At 41.3% G+C, this 18739-nt stretch overlaps 1 protein-coding gene across 1 annotated transcript in view; it reads left to right on the top strand.

Moving 5' to 3' along the window:
* DSCAM (DS cell adhesion molecule) overlaps positions 1 to 18739 on the top strand; it is a 697188-nt gene that overhangs the window by 423407 nt on the left and 255042 nt on the right. Inside the window, exon 10 of the mRNA XM_055570128.1 lies at positions 11376 to 11495. Within this exon, the coding sequence (XP_055426103.1) occupies positions 11376 to 11495 (120 nt within the window). The remainder of the gene's footprint in view (positions 1 to 11375; positions 11496 to 18739) is intronic.

The following is an 18739-nucleotide window of genomic DNA, read 5'->3' as shown; positions in this document are numbered from 1 at the left end:
GAATCTAACACAGTGTTGTTCAACAACTCTGTGTGTGTGCTTAGTCATTCAGTCATGCCCACCTCTTTGCAACCCCATGGACTGTAGCCTGCCAGGTTCTTCTCTCCATGGGATTTTTCAGGCATGAATACTTGAGTGGGTTGCCAGTTCCTTCTCCAAGACAACTATACTCCAATATAATATTTAGAAGTTAAAAAAAAGACTTACATTCCTGTGCAGGAGAGAGGCAATGAACATACAGGTGATGTCAGACATCTACCTGTGCTATGAAAAGTAAAACTTGGTAGGAGGAATGAGAGTGATAAGAGAATGGAGTTTCAGGATGAACAGGGTGAGCCTTTTTTTTTTTTCATTTTTGTATTTTATATCAGAGTAGGGCCAATTAACAATGTTGTGATAGTTTCAGGTGGACAGCAAAGCAACTCAGCTATACACATACATGTTTCCATTTTCCCCCAAATTCCCCTCCCATCCAGGCTGCCACATAACATTGAGCAGAGTTCCCTGTGCTATATGGTGGACCTTGTTGGTTATGCATTTCAAATATAGCAGTGGATACGTGTAGATTCCAAGCTCCCTAACTAACCCTTCCCCTCAAAGACTGGACAGGGTAAGCCTTTCTGAAGAGATTTTTGAAAAGAGACTTGACAAAAGGGAGGGTTGAGTCACAGGTCTCTCTGTAGGAATCCAGTTACAGGCAGAGAGGCAAACAAGTACCAAGACCCTGAGTCAGGAGTGGGTTTTGTGTTTGCAAAGGACAGCCAGACACCCGTGTGCTCACCATTCAATAGGAGAGGAGGGAGGAGCCAGGTCATCTATTCTGGGTGTTACAGGAAGCCATTGGAGTCTATTTTCCAGTGTCATAAATCTAACCTAGAGTTTTGATCAATTACTATCTTGATTAAATACCATCCAGCAGAGAATGGCAATCTTTATTTACACAGCACCGTGACCCTCCACTGCCACCACAAAAGTAGCCTCCAGTTTTACCTTCAATAAAAAGAAATTCCCATCCCTGTTGACAGCTAGGGAAACCTACAGCCATTCTTTGGAAATATACAGCTACTTTGTAATTGTTGTTGTTTAGTTGTCAAGTCATGTCCATCTGTTTTGCAACCCCTTGGACTGTAGTCCACTAGGCACCTTTGTTCATGGGATTTTGCAAGCAAGTTTACTGAAGTGGATTGCCAGCTCCTTCTCCAGGGGATTTTCCTGATCCAAGGATTGAACCCTTGTCGCCTGTATTGGCAGGCAGATTCTTCACCACTAAGCCACCTGGGAAACCCATATGGCTATGGGTTGTTGTTGTTATTCAGTCTCCATATGGCTATGGTTGTAGTTTATTCAGTCTCCCAGTCGTGTCCAACTCTTCGTGACCCCATGGACTGCAGCACACCAGACTTTCCTGTCCTTCACCATCTCTTGGAGTTTGCTCAAACTCATGCCCATGGAGTCAGTGATGCCATCCAACCATCTCATCCTCTGTCATCCCCTTCTCTTACCTTTAATCTTTCCCAGTATCAGGGTCTTTTCTAATGAGTCGGCTCTTCGAATCAGGTGGCCAACGTATTGGAGTTTCAGCTTCAGCATCAGTCCTTCCAATGAATATTCAAGATTGATTTCCTTTATGATTGACTGGTTTGATCTCCTTGCAGTCTAAGGGACTCTCAAGAGCCTTCTCCAGCACCACAGTTCAAAAGCATCAATTCTTTGGCACTCAGCCTTCACTATGGTCCAACTCACATACATACATGACTACTGGAAAAACCATAACTTTGACTATATGGACCTTTACTGGCAAAGTCTTGTCTCTGCTTTTTAATATGCTGTGTAAGTTTGTCATAACTTTTCTTCCAAGGAGCAAACACCTTTTAATTTCATGGCTGCAGTCACCATCTGCAGTGATTTTGGAGCCCAAGAAAATAAAGTCTGTCACCGTTTCCACTGTTTCCCTATACATAGCTATTTAGAAGCCATGAATTCCAGACATAGAACACTGGACTGTATCTAACACTGAGAAATACCTGTTCAATTACAAACAAGCTATTCCTCCCTTTAAAACAGAAAAATCATTCTTCCCCTTAATAAATAGACGAAAGCCAATGATTGTGTAAACAACCATCATTTTAAGCACCATGAAGAATCCTTTCCAAACTTCAGATACTGTCAGGTTACATGGATTGCATGACAGGACTGGGTATTTTAGAAAGTATACATCTAAAATTACTCTTCTAGGAGGTCAGGAGTAATGTGCTTGCAATTATTGTTTCTTTTATTTATTTATTTCAATTAATTGTTATAGTTGCTTTAAAATGTTCTGTTAGTTTCTATTGTAAAGCAAAGTGATGCAGTTATACATAAATCCCCTCCCTTTTGGACTTCCTTCCCATTTAGGTCACCACAGAGCACTGGGTGGAGTTCCCTATGCTCTACAGAATATTCTCATTACTTATCTATTTTATACATAATATCAATAGTGTATATAGTTCAATTCCAATCTCACAATTCCTCCCACCGCTGTGCCTTTTTCCCTTGGTATCCATACATTTGTTCTCTACATCTGTGTTTCTATTTCTCCTTTGCAAATAAGATCATCTATACCATTTTTCAGAGAAGGAAATGGCAACCCACTCCAGTATTCTTGCCTAGAGAATCCCGCGGACAGAGGAGTCTGGTGGGCTCCTGTTCATGGGGTCACACAGAGTCGGACACAACTGAAGTGCCTTAGCATGCATGTATGCATTGGAGAAGGACATGGCAACCCACTCCAGTATTCTTGCCTGGAGAATCCCAGGGACAGAGGAGCCTGGTGGGTTGCCGTCTATGAGGTCGCACAGAGTCAGACACAACTGAAGTGACTTAGCAGCAGCATACTATTTTTCTAGATTCCACACACATGTATTAATATACAGTGTTGTTTTTCTCTTTATGACTTACTTAACCTAAACATCCATCAACAGAAAAATGGAAAAATAAGATGTAGTACATATACACAAATGAATATTACTCAACCATTTTAAATGGAATAAAATTCAGTCACTTATAAGATGTTGATGGGCCTAGAGAGTGCCATACAGAGTGTGTGTGCAATTATGACTCATAGAAATATATGGCAACAGTGGCCTGCATTGCCTTTTGGAGATGCGACATAATTATTGCTTAAACCCATCCCTTCTACCTCTTTAATCACCCTCATCTCCACTGGAAAAGTCTCACTATTGGAGAGCCAACTATGTGGGCAGAAATGTTCATCACAAATGAAGCATTATGCAAATAAAAGGAAACCTATGTATGTATGTATGTATGTGTATATGTATGTGTATATATATATATATATGGACGGAGGAGCCTGGAAGGCTATACAGTCCATGGGGGTCACAAAATGTCAGACATGACTGAGGGACTATGACTTTTCTTCCTTTATGATATATACATATCATATATATATATGGGCTTCCCTGCTGGCTCAGACGGTAAGGCGTCTGCCTACAATGCGGGAGACCCAGGTTCGATCCCTGGGTCGGGAAGATCCCCTGGATCGAAGGAGGCAAGAATACTGGAGTGGGTTGCCATTTCCTTCTCCAGGGGATCTTCCCGACCCAGGGATCAAATCAGGGTGAGAGGGTAACAGACAGGAAGGCCAGGGGTCTCCAAATGGAGGAAATAGCCTGCAAGTGTCAGACATTTTTATCTCTCTTAAGCGGCAGGAGGAAACAAACTAACAATATTTTTTTCCTTCTCTATACAAATTTAAAGAGAGGTTTCTCTTAAAATACTGTGTTGCCATAATGACACCTGGTTTCACCTGAAGTTAGCTATTCTTGAGCCTAGAGATAACCAATGCCTTTTTCTTATGGAAATGTTTGTCTTAAGCTATGCTAATGTACTAAGCCTTTACCCCAAACTCTGTCTCCAAGTCGGTTCTGCCTCTTGGCCCAAAACCTACTTGACAAACCAGTATGTTATACTCAGATATTGTTCCCCTAATCTATGTAAATGAAACTATTTGTATGGTGGTCTGCCCTTCTTTAAGATTCAAGTTAATTATTTTATGGCCCAAGATTATCCCAAAATGCATCTTATGGGCGAGGGGCCTGGTGCTATTCTGAATCATAAGACATTCCTTTCTTTCATTAACAGACTGCTAGTGACTATATAACATCCAGCTAAAGACTAGCAAGGGGGTACTCTTTTTGCCCCCTTCTGATGCCTATGTCAGAAGCTTTCTCTGTCTCCTTTATACTTTAATAAAACTTTATTACACAAAAGCTCTGAGCTATCAAGCCTTGTCTCTGGCCCCGGATTGAATTCTTCTCCTCCGGGAGCCAAGAATCCTGGTGTATTCGCGTGATTCAACAACAACCTTTCAAGGGTATCCTGCATTGTAGGCAGACGCTTTACCATCCGAGCTACCAGGGAAGCCTATATATATATATATATATAATATGTATATATCATAAAGGAAGAAAAGTCGTAGTCCCTTGGTCATGTCTGACTTTTTGTGACCCCCATGGACTGTATAGCCCGCCAGGCTCCTCTGTCCATAAACATATATATATATATATATATATATATATATATATGGCTTCCCAGATGGCGCTAGTGGTAAAGAACTCACCTGCCAATGCAGGAGATATAAGAGACTGGGTTTGATCCCTGAGTCAGGAAGATCCCCTAGAGGAGAAAATGGCAACCCACTCCAGTATTCTTGCCTGGAAAATCCCATGGACAGAGGAGCCTGGCAGGTTACAGTTCATAGTGTCACAAAGAGTCAGGAAAAACTAGACAATTTAGCATGCATAAACATATATATGTATGTATTTTAAAAAGGAAAATAGCTACTTAGGAGAATTATAACTTACAAAATATAGAATCTTCAGTTTTTGTGTCCTATCACTAATTTAGGCCAAAATCACAACAGTCTCAACAGCTCTATAATTGTTCCACCTCCAGTTTTGTATCTCCTTGGCCAAAATCTTCCTACAGTGCCCTGTGCCTTCTTCTGTCAGATGGTGTTTCCAGACCCGTCCTACTCAGAGACCTTGTGCATCAAGGGTCTCTCTGATCTGAGTTGTTAACTGAACCATGGTACTTTGGATAAGGTCTGTTTTCTAGTCTTTAAAACTGAAATCGTAATTTCCATTCATTACTTTGTCCATTCAGCAAACATTTGCAGAATATTTTCTGTGTTCCCACACTGGACTGTGTGCTGGGGTGTGACGGTCTGCAAGAAAAGGATGGTTCTTGTTTTCCCAAGGATGCAGCCAGGTGTGGGAGGTGGGAATGTAACCAAGCAACACCAAACTTCTGTGGCTATGACAGGGTAATGCAGGATGATTCTGGGGAGGCACCCAGGCTAAGTGAAATTTGAGCTGAGATATAAATAATAATTATTGATAATTTGTTAAAGAAATACAGAAGCCTATGTGAAGACCCTGGAGAAGAGAATGCAACCCACTCCAGTATTCTTTCCTGGAGAATCCCATGGACAGAGGAGCCTGGCAGGCTACCATCCATGGGGTTGCACAGAGCTGGACATGACTGAAGTGACTTAGCATGCATGTGAAGAACCAGGGGGACCCAGAGAATAGATAGAATAGTGTAAGCCCTGCAAGAGAAGACTATCAAGAAATGCAGCTGGAGATTGAGGACCCAAGTCATAAGGAGCCTTCAAAATATTCTAAGAAACTAAAGACCTATATATAGAAAACTATAAAACACTGGTGAAAGAAATCAAAGAGGACACTAACAGATGGAGAAATATACCATGTTCATGGATTGAAAGAATCAATATAGTGAAAATGAGTATACTACCCAAAGCAATCTATAGATTCAGTGCAATCCCTATCAAGCTACCAACAGCATTCTTCACAAAGCTAGAACAAATAATTTCACAATTTGTATGGAAATACAAAAAACCTCGAATAGCCAAAGCGATCTTGAGAAAGAAGAATGGAACTGGAGGAATCAACCTACCTGACTTCAGGCTCTACTACAAAGCCACAGTTATCAAGACAGTATGGTACTGGCACAAAGACAGAAATATAGATCAATGGAACAAAATAGAAAGCCCAGAGATAAATCCACGCACATATGGACACCTTATCTTTGACAAAGGAGGCAAGAATATACAATGGATTAAAGACAATCTCTTTAACAAGTGGTGCTGGGAACTCTGGTCAACCACTTGTAAAAGAATGAAACTAGAACACTTTCTAACACCATACACAAAAATAAACTCAAAATGGATTAAAGATCTAAATGTAAGACCAGAAACTATAAAACTCCTAGAGGAGAACATAGGCAAAACACTCTCTGACATACATCACAGCAGGATCCTCTATGACCCACCTCCCAGAATATTGGAAATAAAAGCAAAAATAAACAAATGGGACCTAATTAACCTTAAAAGCTTCTGCACATCAAAGGAAATTATTAGCAAGGTGAAAAGACAGCCTTCAGAATGGGAGAAGATAATAGCAAATGAAGCAACTGACAAACAACTAATCTCGAGAATATACAAGCAACTCCTACAGCTCAACTCCAGAAAAATAAATGACCCAATCAAAAAATGGGCCAAAGAACTAAATAGACATTTCTCCAAAGAAGACATACAGATGGCTAACAAACACATGAAAAGATGCTCAACATCACTCATTATCAGAGAAATGCAAATCAAAACCACTATGAGGTACCATTTCACACCAGTCAGAATGGCTGCGATCCAAAAATCTACAAGTAATAAATGCTTGAGAGGGTGTGGAGAAAAGGGAACCCTCTTCCACTGTTGGTGGGAATGCAAACTAGTACAGCCACTATGGAGAACAGTGTGGAGATTCCTTAAAAAACTGGAAATAGACCTGCCTTATGATCCAGCAATCCCACTGCTGGGCATACACACTGAGGAAACCAGAAGGGAAAGAGACACGTGTACCCCAATGTTCATCGCAGCACTGTTTATAATAGCCAGGACATGGAAGCAACCTAGATGTCCATCAGCAGATGAATGGATAAGAAAGCAGTGGTACATATACACAATGGAGTATTACTCAGCCATTAAAAAGAATACATTTGAATCAGTTCTAATGAGGTGGATGAGACTGGAGCCTATTATACAGAGTGAAGTAAGCCAGAAAGAAAAACACCAATACAGTATACTAACACATATATATGGAATTTAGAAAGATGGCAACAATAACCCTGTGTACGAGACAGCAAAAGAGACACTGATGTGTAGAACAGTCTTATGGACTCTGTGAGAGAGGGAGAGGGTGGGAAGATTTGGGAGAATGGCATTGAAACATGTAAAATATCATGTATGAAACGAGTTGCCAGTCCAGGTTTGATGCACGATACTGGATACTTGGGGCTGGTGCACTGGAACGACCCAGAGGGATGGTGTGGGGAGGGAGGAGGGAGGAGGGTTCAGGATGGGGAACACATGTATACCTGTGGCGGATTCATTTTGATATTTGGCAAAACTAATACAGTTATGTAAAGTTTAAAAATAAAATAAAATTAAAAATAAGATAAAATAAAATAAAAATAAGTGAATAAGTAAAAAAAAAAAAAAAAAATTTTCTGAGAGTTTGGATTATGTCCAGAAACAATGTGATGGACTGATGATTTTAATCACAGAAGTCCCATCATGTGATTAGTGTCTTTGAAGGATTTTTCACCTGTGTGCTGAATGTCTTCAGGTGGGCCTGAAGGCAGCACATATACCAGTTAGGAAGTTGTTTTGGAAATCCAAATAAGAGCCAATTTTCACCTTGTGTCAGCTTAAATTCCTACTGAAAGAAGTGTTAGTCACAGGTTTGGCTGTAGATCATTTATTCAATGTGTAATTCCTGAAACCCAGAGTGAAAGAATGAAGGGAAATGAGATCAAGAAAGGAGGGGGAAAATCCATAAATTTGCTTTAATGAGCTAGTTGCTGCTGTGGCCAACTGGGGCTCGTTCCTTCTGGGAACCTTCCAAGGCATCACACAGAACAGTGGTTCTCAAAGGTGGTCTCTAGACCCACAGCATTATCTGAAATGCATTCCGTCAGTTCAGTTCAGTTGCTCAGTCACATCTGACTCTTTGCTACACCATGGACTGCAGCACGCCAGGCTTCCCTGTCTACAACCAACTCTCGGAACTTGCTCAAACCCATGTCCATTGAGTCGGTGATGCCACCTAACCATCTCATCCTCTGTCATCCCTTCTCCTCCTGCCTTCAGTCTTGCCCAGCATCAGGGTCTTTTCTAATGAGTCAGTTCTTCACGTCAGGTGGCCAAAGTATTGGAGCTTCAGCATCAGTCCTTCCAGTGAATATTCAAGGATGATTTCCTTAAGGATTGACTGGTTTGCTTCCCTTGCTGTCCAAGGGACTCTCAAAAGTCTTCTGCAACACCACAGGTCAAAACCACCAATTCTTCATTGAGAATTCTTCGTTAGAATGAGAACTCATTAGAAAAGGCAGAATCTTGGATCCTGCCTCAGACCTACTGAGTCAAAACTTCTAGGGACATGGCTCAGCAACTTTGGTTTTAATCAATGCTTTGGGTGATGCTGATGCCTTCTGGTGTGAGAAGCACAGCTTAGAGTACAGCTCACAGTTCTCTCATAAGTTTGGAGGATGGAAAAACAGGACATTTATCCTGATGCCCATACCTCATTGGTGGGTGATCGTCTCCCACTTTTCTGGGTTGCACCCATGAAAGTGAGTGAGTGAGTGTTACATTAGAGGAGGCCCTGAGACAGCAGAGACTCCTTTCTTGGTGTGTTTCCATGGCAAAATGCATGGAGCTGTCCAGCCTGGGGTACTGAAACCGGATGGATGGAGACACTTCACCACACATCCTATCTATCCATCATGACTAGGCCATGGCAGTGAAGAGGAAGAGAATCTGAGGATAGGTGACACATTTGTAGAGAAGGTCATTAGTACCTAGTGTTGTTGCTGTTCTGTCGCTCAGTCCTGTCTCTTTGTGACCTCATGGACTGCAGTACGCCAGTCTTCTCTGTCCTGTACCTGATTCCAGGAGATTAAAGAGAGCATATGAAAGAATTCTCAATTTTATGAGCCATTTCCATCTGTAACTGCCTTATACTTACAAGTTGTCAGTGGTTATTTTCCATGTAAACCTCTTTGATAAGTTTTTAAATAACATTTCTTTGGCTTAGAACCAAATTAAGGGGAGGGATCATGGATCAGTGATAATTAGACGTTCTTCCAGAGGAATTCCTCTGTCCATTTGATGAGGGATTCAGTGCTCTTAGCAAAATTTCAACCAAATAGACATAGAATGTAGACGATCATTTTTTTACCTACCACCCTGGACAGAATGATTCTGACATGATGTCTTAAACTTTGCAATCTACCCTTGTGGTTGTTAGGTTAATTTTGCTAAAAAAAAAAACAAAAAACAACAAACTTTGCTTTATAAAATCTCCAGCCTTTTGTTTTCTTAGAAAATTTTCTCGCCATGAGACAGACATCCCTTATCACCTTATTTTAAATATATTTAGATTGTATTGAGTACACTTGTCTGAGAATACCATCTAGTGAAGTAAAATTTCTCACTATGAGAAGACCTATTGGCTGTGCAAATATTTAATTTGCAGATTGGAAACTGTTAATGATACGTTAAAGCTGGACATACCTGCATATACTAAGTTAACCAACACTCCTACAACACTTTATATCTTCCAGGTACTAAGAATTATTATAATCTTAACTCATATTATCCCCATACCAATTCTATAAAATGAATCCCCAGTTTACAGATGAGGAAATAAAAGCTAAGAAACATTTGACGACTTACACAAGATGACCCACTTAGAAGCAGCAAAATTGGAGAGCGAACCCAGGTGTTTAGCCTTTGGCTCTGTGCTCTTAGCCGTCACCCTCTGCTGTTTCTTTGAGAAACACAGCAATGAGTTCCATCTCTAGCTGCTTCCTGTCTTGATGTCAGTTCCACCTTCTTGGCTGTTTTATGGGTAAAGTAATGTTCACTGTGGCTCATGCCATTTCAGTGTGCTTCTAAAATCCTAACTAACATAGACTCTAACCCTCTCCCTGGGCTTCCCAGGTGGCACTAGTGGTAAAGAACCTGCCTGCCAGTGCAGGAGACACAAGAGAAGTGGGTTTGATCCATGGGTCAGGAAGATCCCCTGGAGTAGGAAATGGCAACACATTCCAGTATTCTTGACAGGGAAATCCCATGGACAGAGGAGCCTGGCAGGCTACAGTCCACGGGACCACAGAGAATAGTCTGGAGGGACTAGGAGGGACTAGGCACAAGCACAGCCTTCTCCTCAGTCCATTTCTCGTGGTGGCTGCAATTCCTATATATCTATAACATATGGGCCCACATTTCTGTCTCTAAATGAAGAACTCTGGAAATTGCAAAGCAGAGAAGACTAGCCTTATGAGGAATTGTGGAAAGAAGAGGAAGCACCCCCACATTTGTTAAATATCTAGTCAATGGTCGACGTGATCCATGTCCTTTCGTATAACCTTCTGACTGCCACATTAAAAATCCATCCTATGATTAGCCACTAATCTGCTGAAAGAGATTTCTGGGTTCTAATACCTTTAGATACTACCTCTCCTAGGAAAAATCTGTTTCTTCTCTTTAAGAGAAGACTGGAATAATCTAAAATCAAAGTAACTTAAGTCAAAACATTTGCTTTATCTTGGCAGGTATGTTTTAAGCAGAGTACATGTGTATATTTTGCATAGGGATGGTGTTGTTTTTTTTTTTTTTCAGCATCTCACAAAACTCATCAAATAAGCAGTTACTTAATCTATATATATTTTTTTAAATAGGTACTTTATAAAGTCATCTTGGCACCTCGATTAAACTGACTTCCATCGTCCCCTTTTGGCGCAGAAGGCATATTGGTGTCAGCAATAATGGTCCATGTGGCTTCATCAGACTTTTAGAAAAAGTTCAGTACCATGTTGTGTTCTTTATTGCCTTTAGGAAGAGCCTATTAATTCTCCCTTCATCTCCTGTTAGAGGAAGAATAGATACTCGATGCTTTAAACCTTTCACACCCAAGAGTGGATCCCTGAAGATTTGCCATAACACAAATCAAAAACAAAATGTCACATTCCCTTGGTTTAGTCAAACTGCCACACTCCAGAATCCAGTGCCCCCCAGTACAAGTCTGCATCAGGTCACTGATATAATAAGACAAATCACCTGCTCTGGGATTACTTCCTCAGATGGTTCCTAATTGCAAATCCTATGCTTTATTTCCCCACATATGTAAAGCGTTCTTTGTACTTTCCTGTATGCTAAAATTCTTGGATTTCTTTAAGTCACACCTTTGATAAGTTGCAGCATTGTCTGAATTACTGCTGACATTTCTCTTTTTCAGTTCCTCCCAAGTTTGTGGTTCAACCACGGGACCAGGACGGGATTTATGGCAAGGCTGTCATCCTCAATTGCTCAGCTGAGGGTTACCCTGTACCCACCATCGTGTGGAAATTCTCTAAAGGTATGAAGTCACTTGGTTTGCTTCTTATCTACCAAACATATGGTATAATCTGTAGTAGCGGTCCCCAGCTTTTTTGGCAGGAAGAACCGGCTTCATGGAAGACAGTTTTTCCATGGACAGGAGAAGTGGCGCTGATGGTTTCGAGATGACTCTAAGGCGTTACATTTACTGTACACTTGATTTCTACTACTATTACCTCAGCTCCACCTCAGGTCACCAGTCCCAGAGGTTGGGACCCCTGTTTTAAAAGGCCAAAAATGAGCATTTCTTCCAAAGATGTTTCTCACAAATATATCCATCCTCACCTCCACCAAGTGTGTACATCCTTTGTGTACACCCCTAGTAAACACCTGAGTGTTTTCATTTGGGCCATGAAGTGTTGTTGTATCACAGGGCCTTGGAGAGACCCTGTTGGGGAGGCAGGTTATTCATTCACACTGTTTTAGCACCTGTGGAAGCTCTCTGTTGACCACCTATACTGGACAACAGTGATCTGCTTGGAGACCCCATACACATGGAGAAACAAATATAAATTGTCAGAATTACTCATTGTTGGAAATTGCTGCTGCTGCTAAGTTGCTTCAGTCCTGTCCGACTCTGTGCGACCCCATAGACAGCAGCCCATGAGGCTCCCCCGTCCCTGGGATTCTCCAGGCAAGAACACTGGAGTGGGTTGACATTTTCTTCTCCGGTGCATGAAAGTGAAAAATGAAAGTGAAGACGCTCAGTCATGTCCGACTCAGCCATCCCATGGACTGCAGCCTACCAGGCTCCTCCATCCATGGGATTTTTCAGGCAAGAATACTGGAGTGGGTTGCCATTGCCTTCTCCGAAATTATTTCCCCAGTATTTAGATAAGTAAAGTTAGGTGGCTTTAGAAGGTTAAAATAGAACTACAGTTTGTTTTATTTACCTAGATAACATAGATATAAAACATCACCTGGGTATTATCTTCTTAAAAACAAACTTTCACCCTTAATCATACTTTCTCTTCAAAGGCACAGCATAATTTCCCCGTATCAAGTAACATTGTAAACATTACATAAATAAAAATGGGCAGTGTGGAAACCAATGAGGGAACCATTCTAGACATGGTAAAAATCATTTTGTCTATTTTATCACCGTCTCCAGGAAAGTTTCCTTAACTGTTTGCTGCTGCTGCTAAGTCACTTCAATTGTTTCTGACTCTTTGTGACTCCATGGACTGTAGCCCGCCAGGCTCCTCTGTCCATGGGATTCTCCAGGCAAGAATACTGGAGTGGGTTGCCATTTCCTTCTCCAGAGAATCTTCCTGGCCCAGGGATTGAACCTGATCTGCAGCATTGCAGCATTGCACGCAGATTCTTTACCATCTGTGCCACCAGGGAAGCCCTTTTCCAGGAAGGTTTCCTTAACTATGCTTACAAATATATTGAAAATTCTCTTTCCTTTCTCATTCACATGTCTTGATTCAGTAACTTATTTATTAAGCAGTTGAAGGCCAATATGTATCAATAGGATAAATAAGAAAACAACAAGCAAATAAGTAAATAATGACATTTTTTCTAACAATCTAAGACTTAACATATGTAGCATGTTGTGCTTTCTTATGGAAGTAACAACAATTGAAGAAAAGCAAATGACATTCTTGCCACATAGTCGGCTTGAATGTATTTCCTTTAGGAAGAAGGAGAAGAGGGAGGAAAGAGAGGGATAGACACCATTTTGTTGGGGACAGAATTAGTTAAATTTGTTTAAATCTCTTAGATTACTGCCCTGCAGCATGCCACATACATTGTCCACATGAAAAACAGTTTATCCCAGAATAAAATCCTGTTATTCAGAATATCTGCCCAATCCCTTTTTATTTGGGGCCATGCTTATAGCTGAATGTTGCATTACATGGAAACAAACAGCATATATTTGATTTAATGTAGTTTATATAGATGTGCAGGGAGCTTCCCAGGTGGCACAATGGTAAAGAATCCACCTGCCAATGCAGGAGACGCAGGAGACTTGAGTTCTTTCCCTTAGTTAGAAAGATCCCCTGGAGAATAAAATGGCAACACATCCCAGTATTCTTGCCTTGCCTGAAAAATTCCATGGACAGAGGAACCTGGTACGTTACAGTCCATGGGGTAACAGAGAGTTGGACACGACTGAGCATCTGAGCACACAGCACAAGATGCCATGACCACACTGAAGGCTCTTGGTCTGAACTGGCCCAGGACACACTGGAAGGTATCAGGGCAGTATACATACTGACCAGCAGGATGACGCTGTGTGTGTCTTGCACCCTTGCCAGCTCGATAGTATCCTTTTCTCCCTAAACTTTACTTTGTGATCAGATCAGATCAGATCAGATCAGTCGCTCAGTCGTGTCCGACTCTTTGCGAACCCATGAATGGCAGCACACCAGGCCTCCCTGTCCATCACCAACTCCCGGAGTTCACTGAGACTCACGTCCATCGAGTCAGTGATGCCATCCAGCCATCTCATACTTTGTGATGGGTGACCGTTTTAATTTACAAATGTACATTACTAATGATGTTTGCAACATTTTATCCTTTGTTTACAAACCATTTCTGTTTCCCCTTTGGGGAATTTCTTATTCATGTTACTTGCATACTTATCTCCATATCTCATTTAGTTATAAGAAGATTTTTCATAGATTAAATAACCCTATGTCAATTATGAGTGTTACAGACATCTTATGCCTTCCCATCACTGGTGTGCAAATTAAATTATAAAAGCCTCTTTATCTTTGAACTTCATATACAATTTAAAATCATTAAAGAAAAATCAACAATTGCAGCAAACAATTTTTTAAAGTTAAAATTCCCCTTTAAATACATCAATCAAAGATAATCAAAGATAAATACTGTAAATGCTTTTACCTAGTTTTTCAGACCTGTCCCCTGGCAAATATACATATATAGATCTGTAGACAAACATAATTTGGAGTCTTTAAAAAATTGCAAGCATATTCTTCTTCCTGACCCATAATCTTTCTTCAGTTCACAGTAGGCAATGAATGTCTTTCCAGGGCAGCAAATATGGGTTCAGTGTGACTTTTTAATGTCTCTGTCAAGTTTACAGTCATATATCAATAAGTTCTCTTGCCTTTGTTAGGACTGAATTCAGTGACTTAATGCCACATGGGTTTACTCTTTTCTCCAGTGGTTCTTTCTGACCAAGGAATCGAACTGGGGTCTCCTGCATTGCAGGCAGATTCTGAGCCACAAGGAAAGCTGTATCATAAGAGGAGCCGGGTATAGCTAGGTCTGGAGTAGTTTTTCTCCCGTCAGTCATCAGGGACCCACGCTGTTAACATTTGTCTCTTCTGCCATTCTACCAAAGCATTGGCCACCATTAAGCAATGGCCATTGAGGTCTGGTGGCCACTTCTGCATTTACATGGAGAAGCAAGAGTACAGAGAGAGGGCTGTCACAGCCACCTGAGTCAGTTTCCTCTAAGGACCTCTCCAGAATGTGTCAAAAATTGCTTCTGCTCACATCTCACTGGTCTGTTCGCCCCTCACCATTGGGTGTCTGCAGGCTGTGTTACAGCTAAATACGGCCATCGTGACTGCAACCCTAGCTACTTCACTAAGTAAGAAGAGAAGGTAGACGCTTGGCAACCAGGTGTATCCAACACTACTGTTGGATATTTGTTTGTTTTTTCCAGTTGTTCACTATTATTAAAATGTCACAGTGACTTCCATCTCATTGATCTCTGTATATGTGTTTATTTTTTTCTCTGTGGATAAACTTCTATAAGTAGAATTACTGGTTCAAAGAGTAAGTAATTTCTATAGATTTCCATACATACTGGCCACTTGTCATCATTTTGTTCATTTATACTCCTTCCTGAAGTTTACAGTACTGCCTGTTTCTTATGATGAAAATATTACTACATATTATTATGCTTGTTTTTTTTAATATTTGCAACATAATGAGGAAGTTGTATATTATTATTATATTTATGCAAATGATAAAGATGTGTCTTAAGAAAAATTTAGTCTTGCTTATGGAATGTGTTTCCCATAATCAAATAGTCACTGAGATCTTAAGTGCAGTTCCCCTATATGTGACCAAAAAAAATGAAAAAAATGAAAAAAAAATAGATTCAAGCTGTTTCTCTCAGAGTTTCAACAGTTTAATCCTGAGGCTGCAGAATTCCAGAGTAAATTGCAGTGGTTTAAGGGCAGCTATTACAGAAATGAAGCAGTCTTTGCTGAAAAATAATGTTATTACATTCTTGACCTTGGGTCTGGATACATAACATCTAAGATATTCACTTCTGTCTCCCGATTTTTTTATTTTGTATTTTACATGAACAAACAAAACCTTTTGTCTAAAGGAGATTTAGGGGGGAAAAATCAAGGTTTAATACTATGGTGGGCCTCAACCTGTGTGTCCAGAAATCCATAGCTAAGAAAATGTATGTCATTTATTATGGAGGAAATGGGTTTCAACTGCTGTCCTGGGGACTGGGACATCCCCTTTTTAGCTGCTGAGGGGTGAAGAGGGGCTGTTGATGCAAGAGATAACTGATGCTCCCGCCCGTGGGCTGCCTGGACATCTTTGCTCTGTAGTGTTAGTCACTCAGTCGTATCCGACTCTTTGAGACTTCAAGGACCACAGCCTGCCAGGTTCCTCTGTCCATGGGATTCTCCAGGCAAGAATACTGGAGTGCGTAGCCATGCCCTTCCCCAGGGGATCATCCTGACCCAGGGATTAAATCCACATCTCCTGTATTGCAGGCAGATTCTTTACTGTCCAAGCTCTCTGGCTGCCCACAAATAGGGTTATGCTGACCTCCAGGGAAGCTTGGATTGTAGGAGGTTCCAAGGACAAGAGTCAGAACACATCTGGTGTAGGGGGTGAGAGAGCAATAGGGAGTAATTTACATTTAAAATAGGGTTATCAGAGAAGGCCCCATAGGAAGGTAATGTTTGAGCAGAAACTTAGAAGAAATTGCAGACAAACCACGTGCACATCTGCAGGGAGCTCTGAAGGTCAAGGGACCAAAACCAACAACAGAAGTGGATTTGTATCTGGAATGTTCCAGAAGAACCAAGGAGGACACTTAAGCTGGGTCCTGTCACTCACTGTGGGATGAGTGAAAAGAGGTTCTGGAGATTGCAGCAGGTCAGATGGGTGGTTTCAAAGGTGTGGTTTCACCTGGGGGCAGTGGGATCAGCATCATCGTGACAGCAGCATCCTCCTTTCTTCCGCCACCTTGTGGACTCCAGAGCTGTTGGAGAAATTAGGAGATGCCCTGTGCTCTGCCTAGTGTTTTCAAAAGGACCCCACTGGCCCTGCTGTTGAGAGCAGCCTGTGTGGGGAGCTGGAACTGTAGCTGGAGATCCTATAGGAGGCCTTTGCTGTCATGTGGCTTGAATGAGCTGTCAAGGAGGGACAGGTAGTTGATTTCTGAATCGATCTGGCTGGTGGACCAGATGTCGGAGAGAAAGGGAGTCAAACAGGATGCCTGGGTCTTTAAGAGTAGCAGAGGTGCCCCTTCCTGAGACAGAGAATTGCCTGGGATCCATACTAGGAGTTCAATCCTCATTCTCAGTAGAGATGACCCAATTTCCAGTAGTATTAATATAAGCAATGATACATTTTCCAAGTATGCTAATTTTTTTAATCGATGAATGCTTTCTCCAGGTCAGGTCTCATTCCTTCCACGTTCTGCTCAGCCACTGCATGCCCCACTCTGGCATCACCTCAGTTCTATGTGAAATCGAGCCCCTGTTTGTTGCTGGTTCATCAGCTATACACAGTTTTTCCAATGAGGAATATTCCAAGTTCTTTCTTCATAATGGCTTGCATCTCACCTTTTTTCACATAAAGTGAGTTTAGCCGGTGGCAGGTGGGAGCTTGTATTATTTCCTGGGAGGGAACAGAAGTTGCCTGATTTACCCCAAGAAAGGACTTTTGAAGTCCAGGGCTTCCCTTATAGCTCAGTTGGTAAAGAATCTGCCTGCAATGCAGGAGACCCAGGTTCGATTCCTGGGTTGGGAAGATTCCCTGGAGAAGGAAATGACAACCCACTCCAGTATTCTTGCCTGGAGAATCCCATGGGCAGAGGAGCCTGGCAGGCTAAGGTCCATAGAGATAGACACGACTGAAGCGACTAAGCATACAAATGTATAGTCTATGCCCTGATGTTATCTATGTGGGGCCATAATCCCCCAGACGGGGCATGCCTGTTAAATATGTAGATTCAAATTATCTTTTATGTAAAAAAATTCATCTTGAATCATGTCTGTAATGATTTGTTTTCCTTTACGCTTTGCATTTGTGTGTGTGTAACTTCAGAGTTTATTTCAAGTCACAGAAAGTATACCAACTAAGATAATGGAATGAACAGATTTCACTCTCAGAGAAGATGATGAGAGTTACCTGGCACACATTTGAGTTGTTTAAGTATTAGTTAGGGTGCAGAAGTCATCTTTTTTTGCAACATTCAACAAAGTTATGGAATTATTTTCCAGATTTGTTGCCAGGTGTTTTTGGAAACCTTTTATGGTATTTAGTAGATTTCTGTCTTTGGTCCTTTGAGATCAGGAAGTCCTGCCTCTGTTTAGCAGGCAGCACAGCAACCTGGGTCTCCATTATGATGTCACTGGATCCCTTCCACCTGTCTTTCAGAGGCTGTCCCTTTCTCTCTGATTCTTTTTTTTTTTTTTAACTTATTGGGCTTCCCATTTGGGGCTTCCCTTATGGCTTAACTGGTAAGAAATCCACCTGCAATGCGGGAGACCTGGGTTTGATCCCTGGGTTGGGAAGATCCCCTGGAGGAGGGAAAGGCTACCCACTTCAGTATTCTGGCCTGGAGAATTCCATGGTCGCACAACTGAGTGACTTTCACTTCACTTCACTTCACTCCCATTTTAATTTGCTTGATATTTTTTTCATGTCTATTTTCTTGTCTTTCCCCCCACAAAATCTGTTCTCCTCTATGCTCTCTCCAAATTTGCCTGTATTTTTGTGATTTTACTTTTTCCTTTCTTTCTCCAGTTCTGCTAGCTCATTTACTTCTCTCTTGAGCTCCTGCTTCACAGACAAGTAGCTATTGTATTCACAGATTTCATCTCTATCATGGTATTTTTCTGAGGAGATTTCTGTGTCTAATTTCTCTTTCTGTTTTATTCTTCCATCTTCCTCATAGTATCTTTGCCAGATGCTAGCTTCCTAGCATCAATTGTGAAATGATCAATTGTAAAATGATTGCAATTGTACAGTAGCTTGAGC

Source organism: Bubalus kerabau, chromosome 2 (assembly GCF_029407905.1).
Source record: "Bubalus kerabau isolate K-KA32 ecotype Philippines breed swamp buffalo chromosome 2, PCC_UOA_SB_1v2, whole genome shotgun sequence".
Lineage (NCBI taxonomy): Eukaryota > Metazoa > Chordata > Mammalia > Artiodactyla > Bovidae > Bubalus > Bubalus kerabau.
The sequence above is the reverse complement of the archived record's forward strand: the minus strand, read 5'-3'. Positions and strand labels throughout refer to the sequence as shown.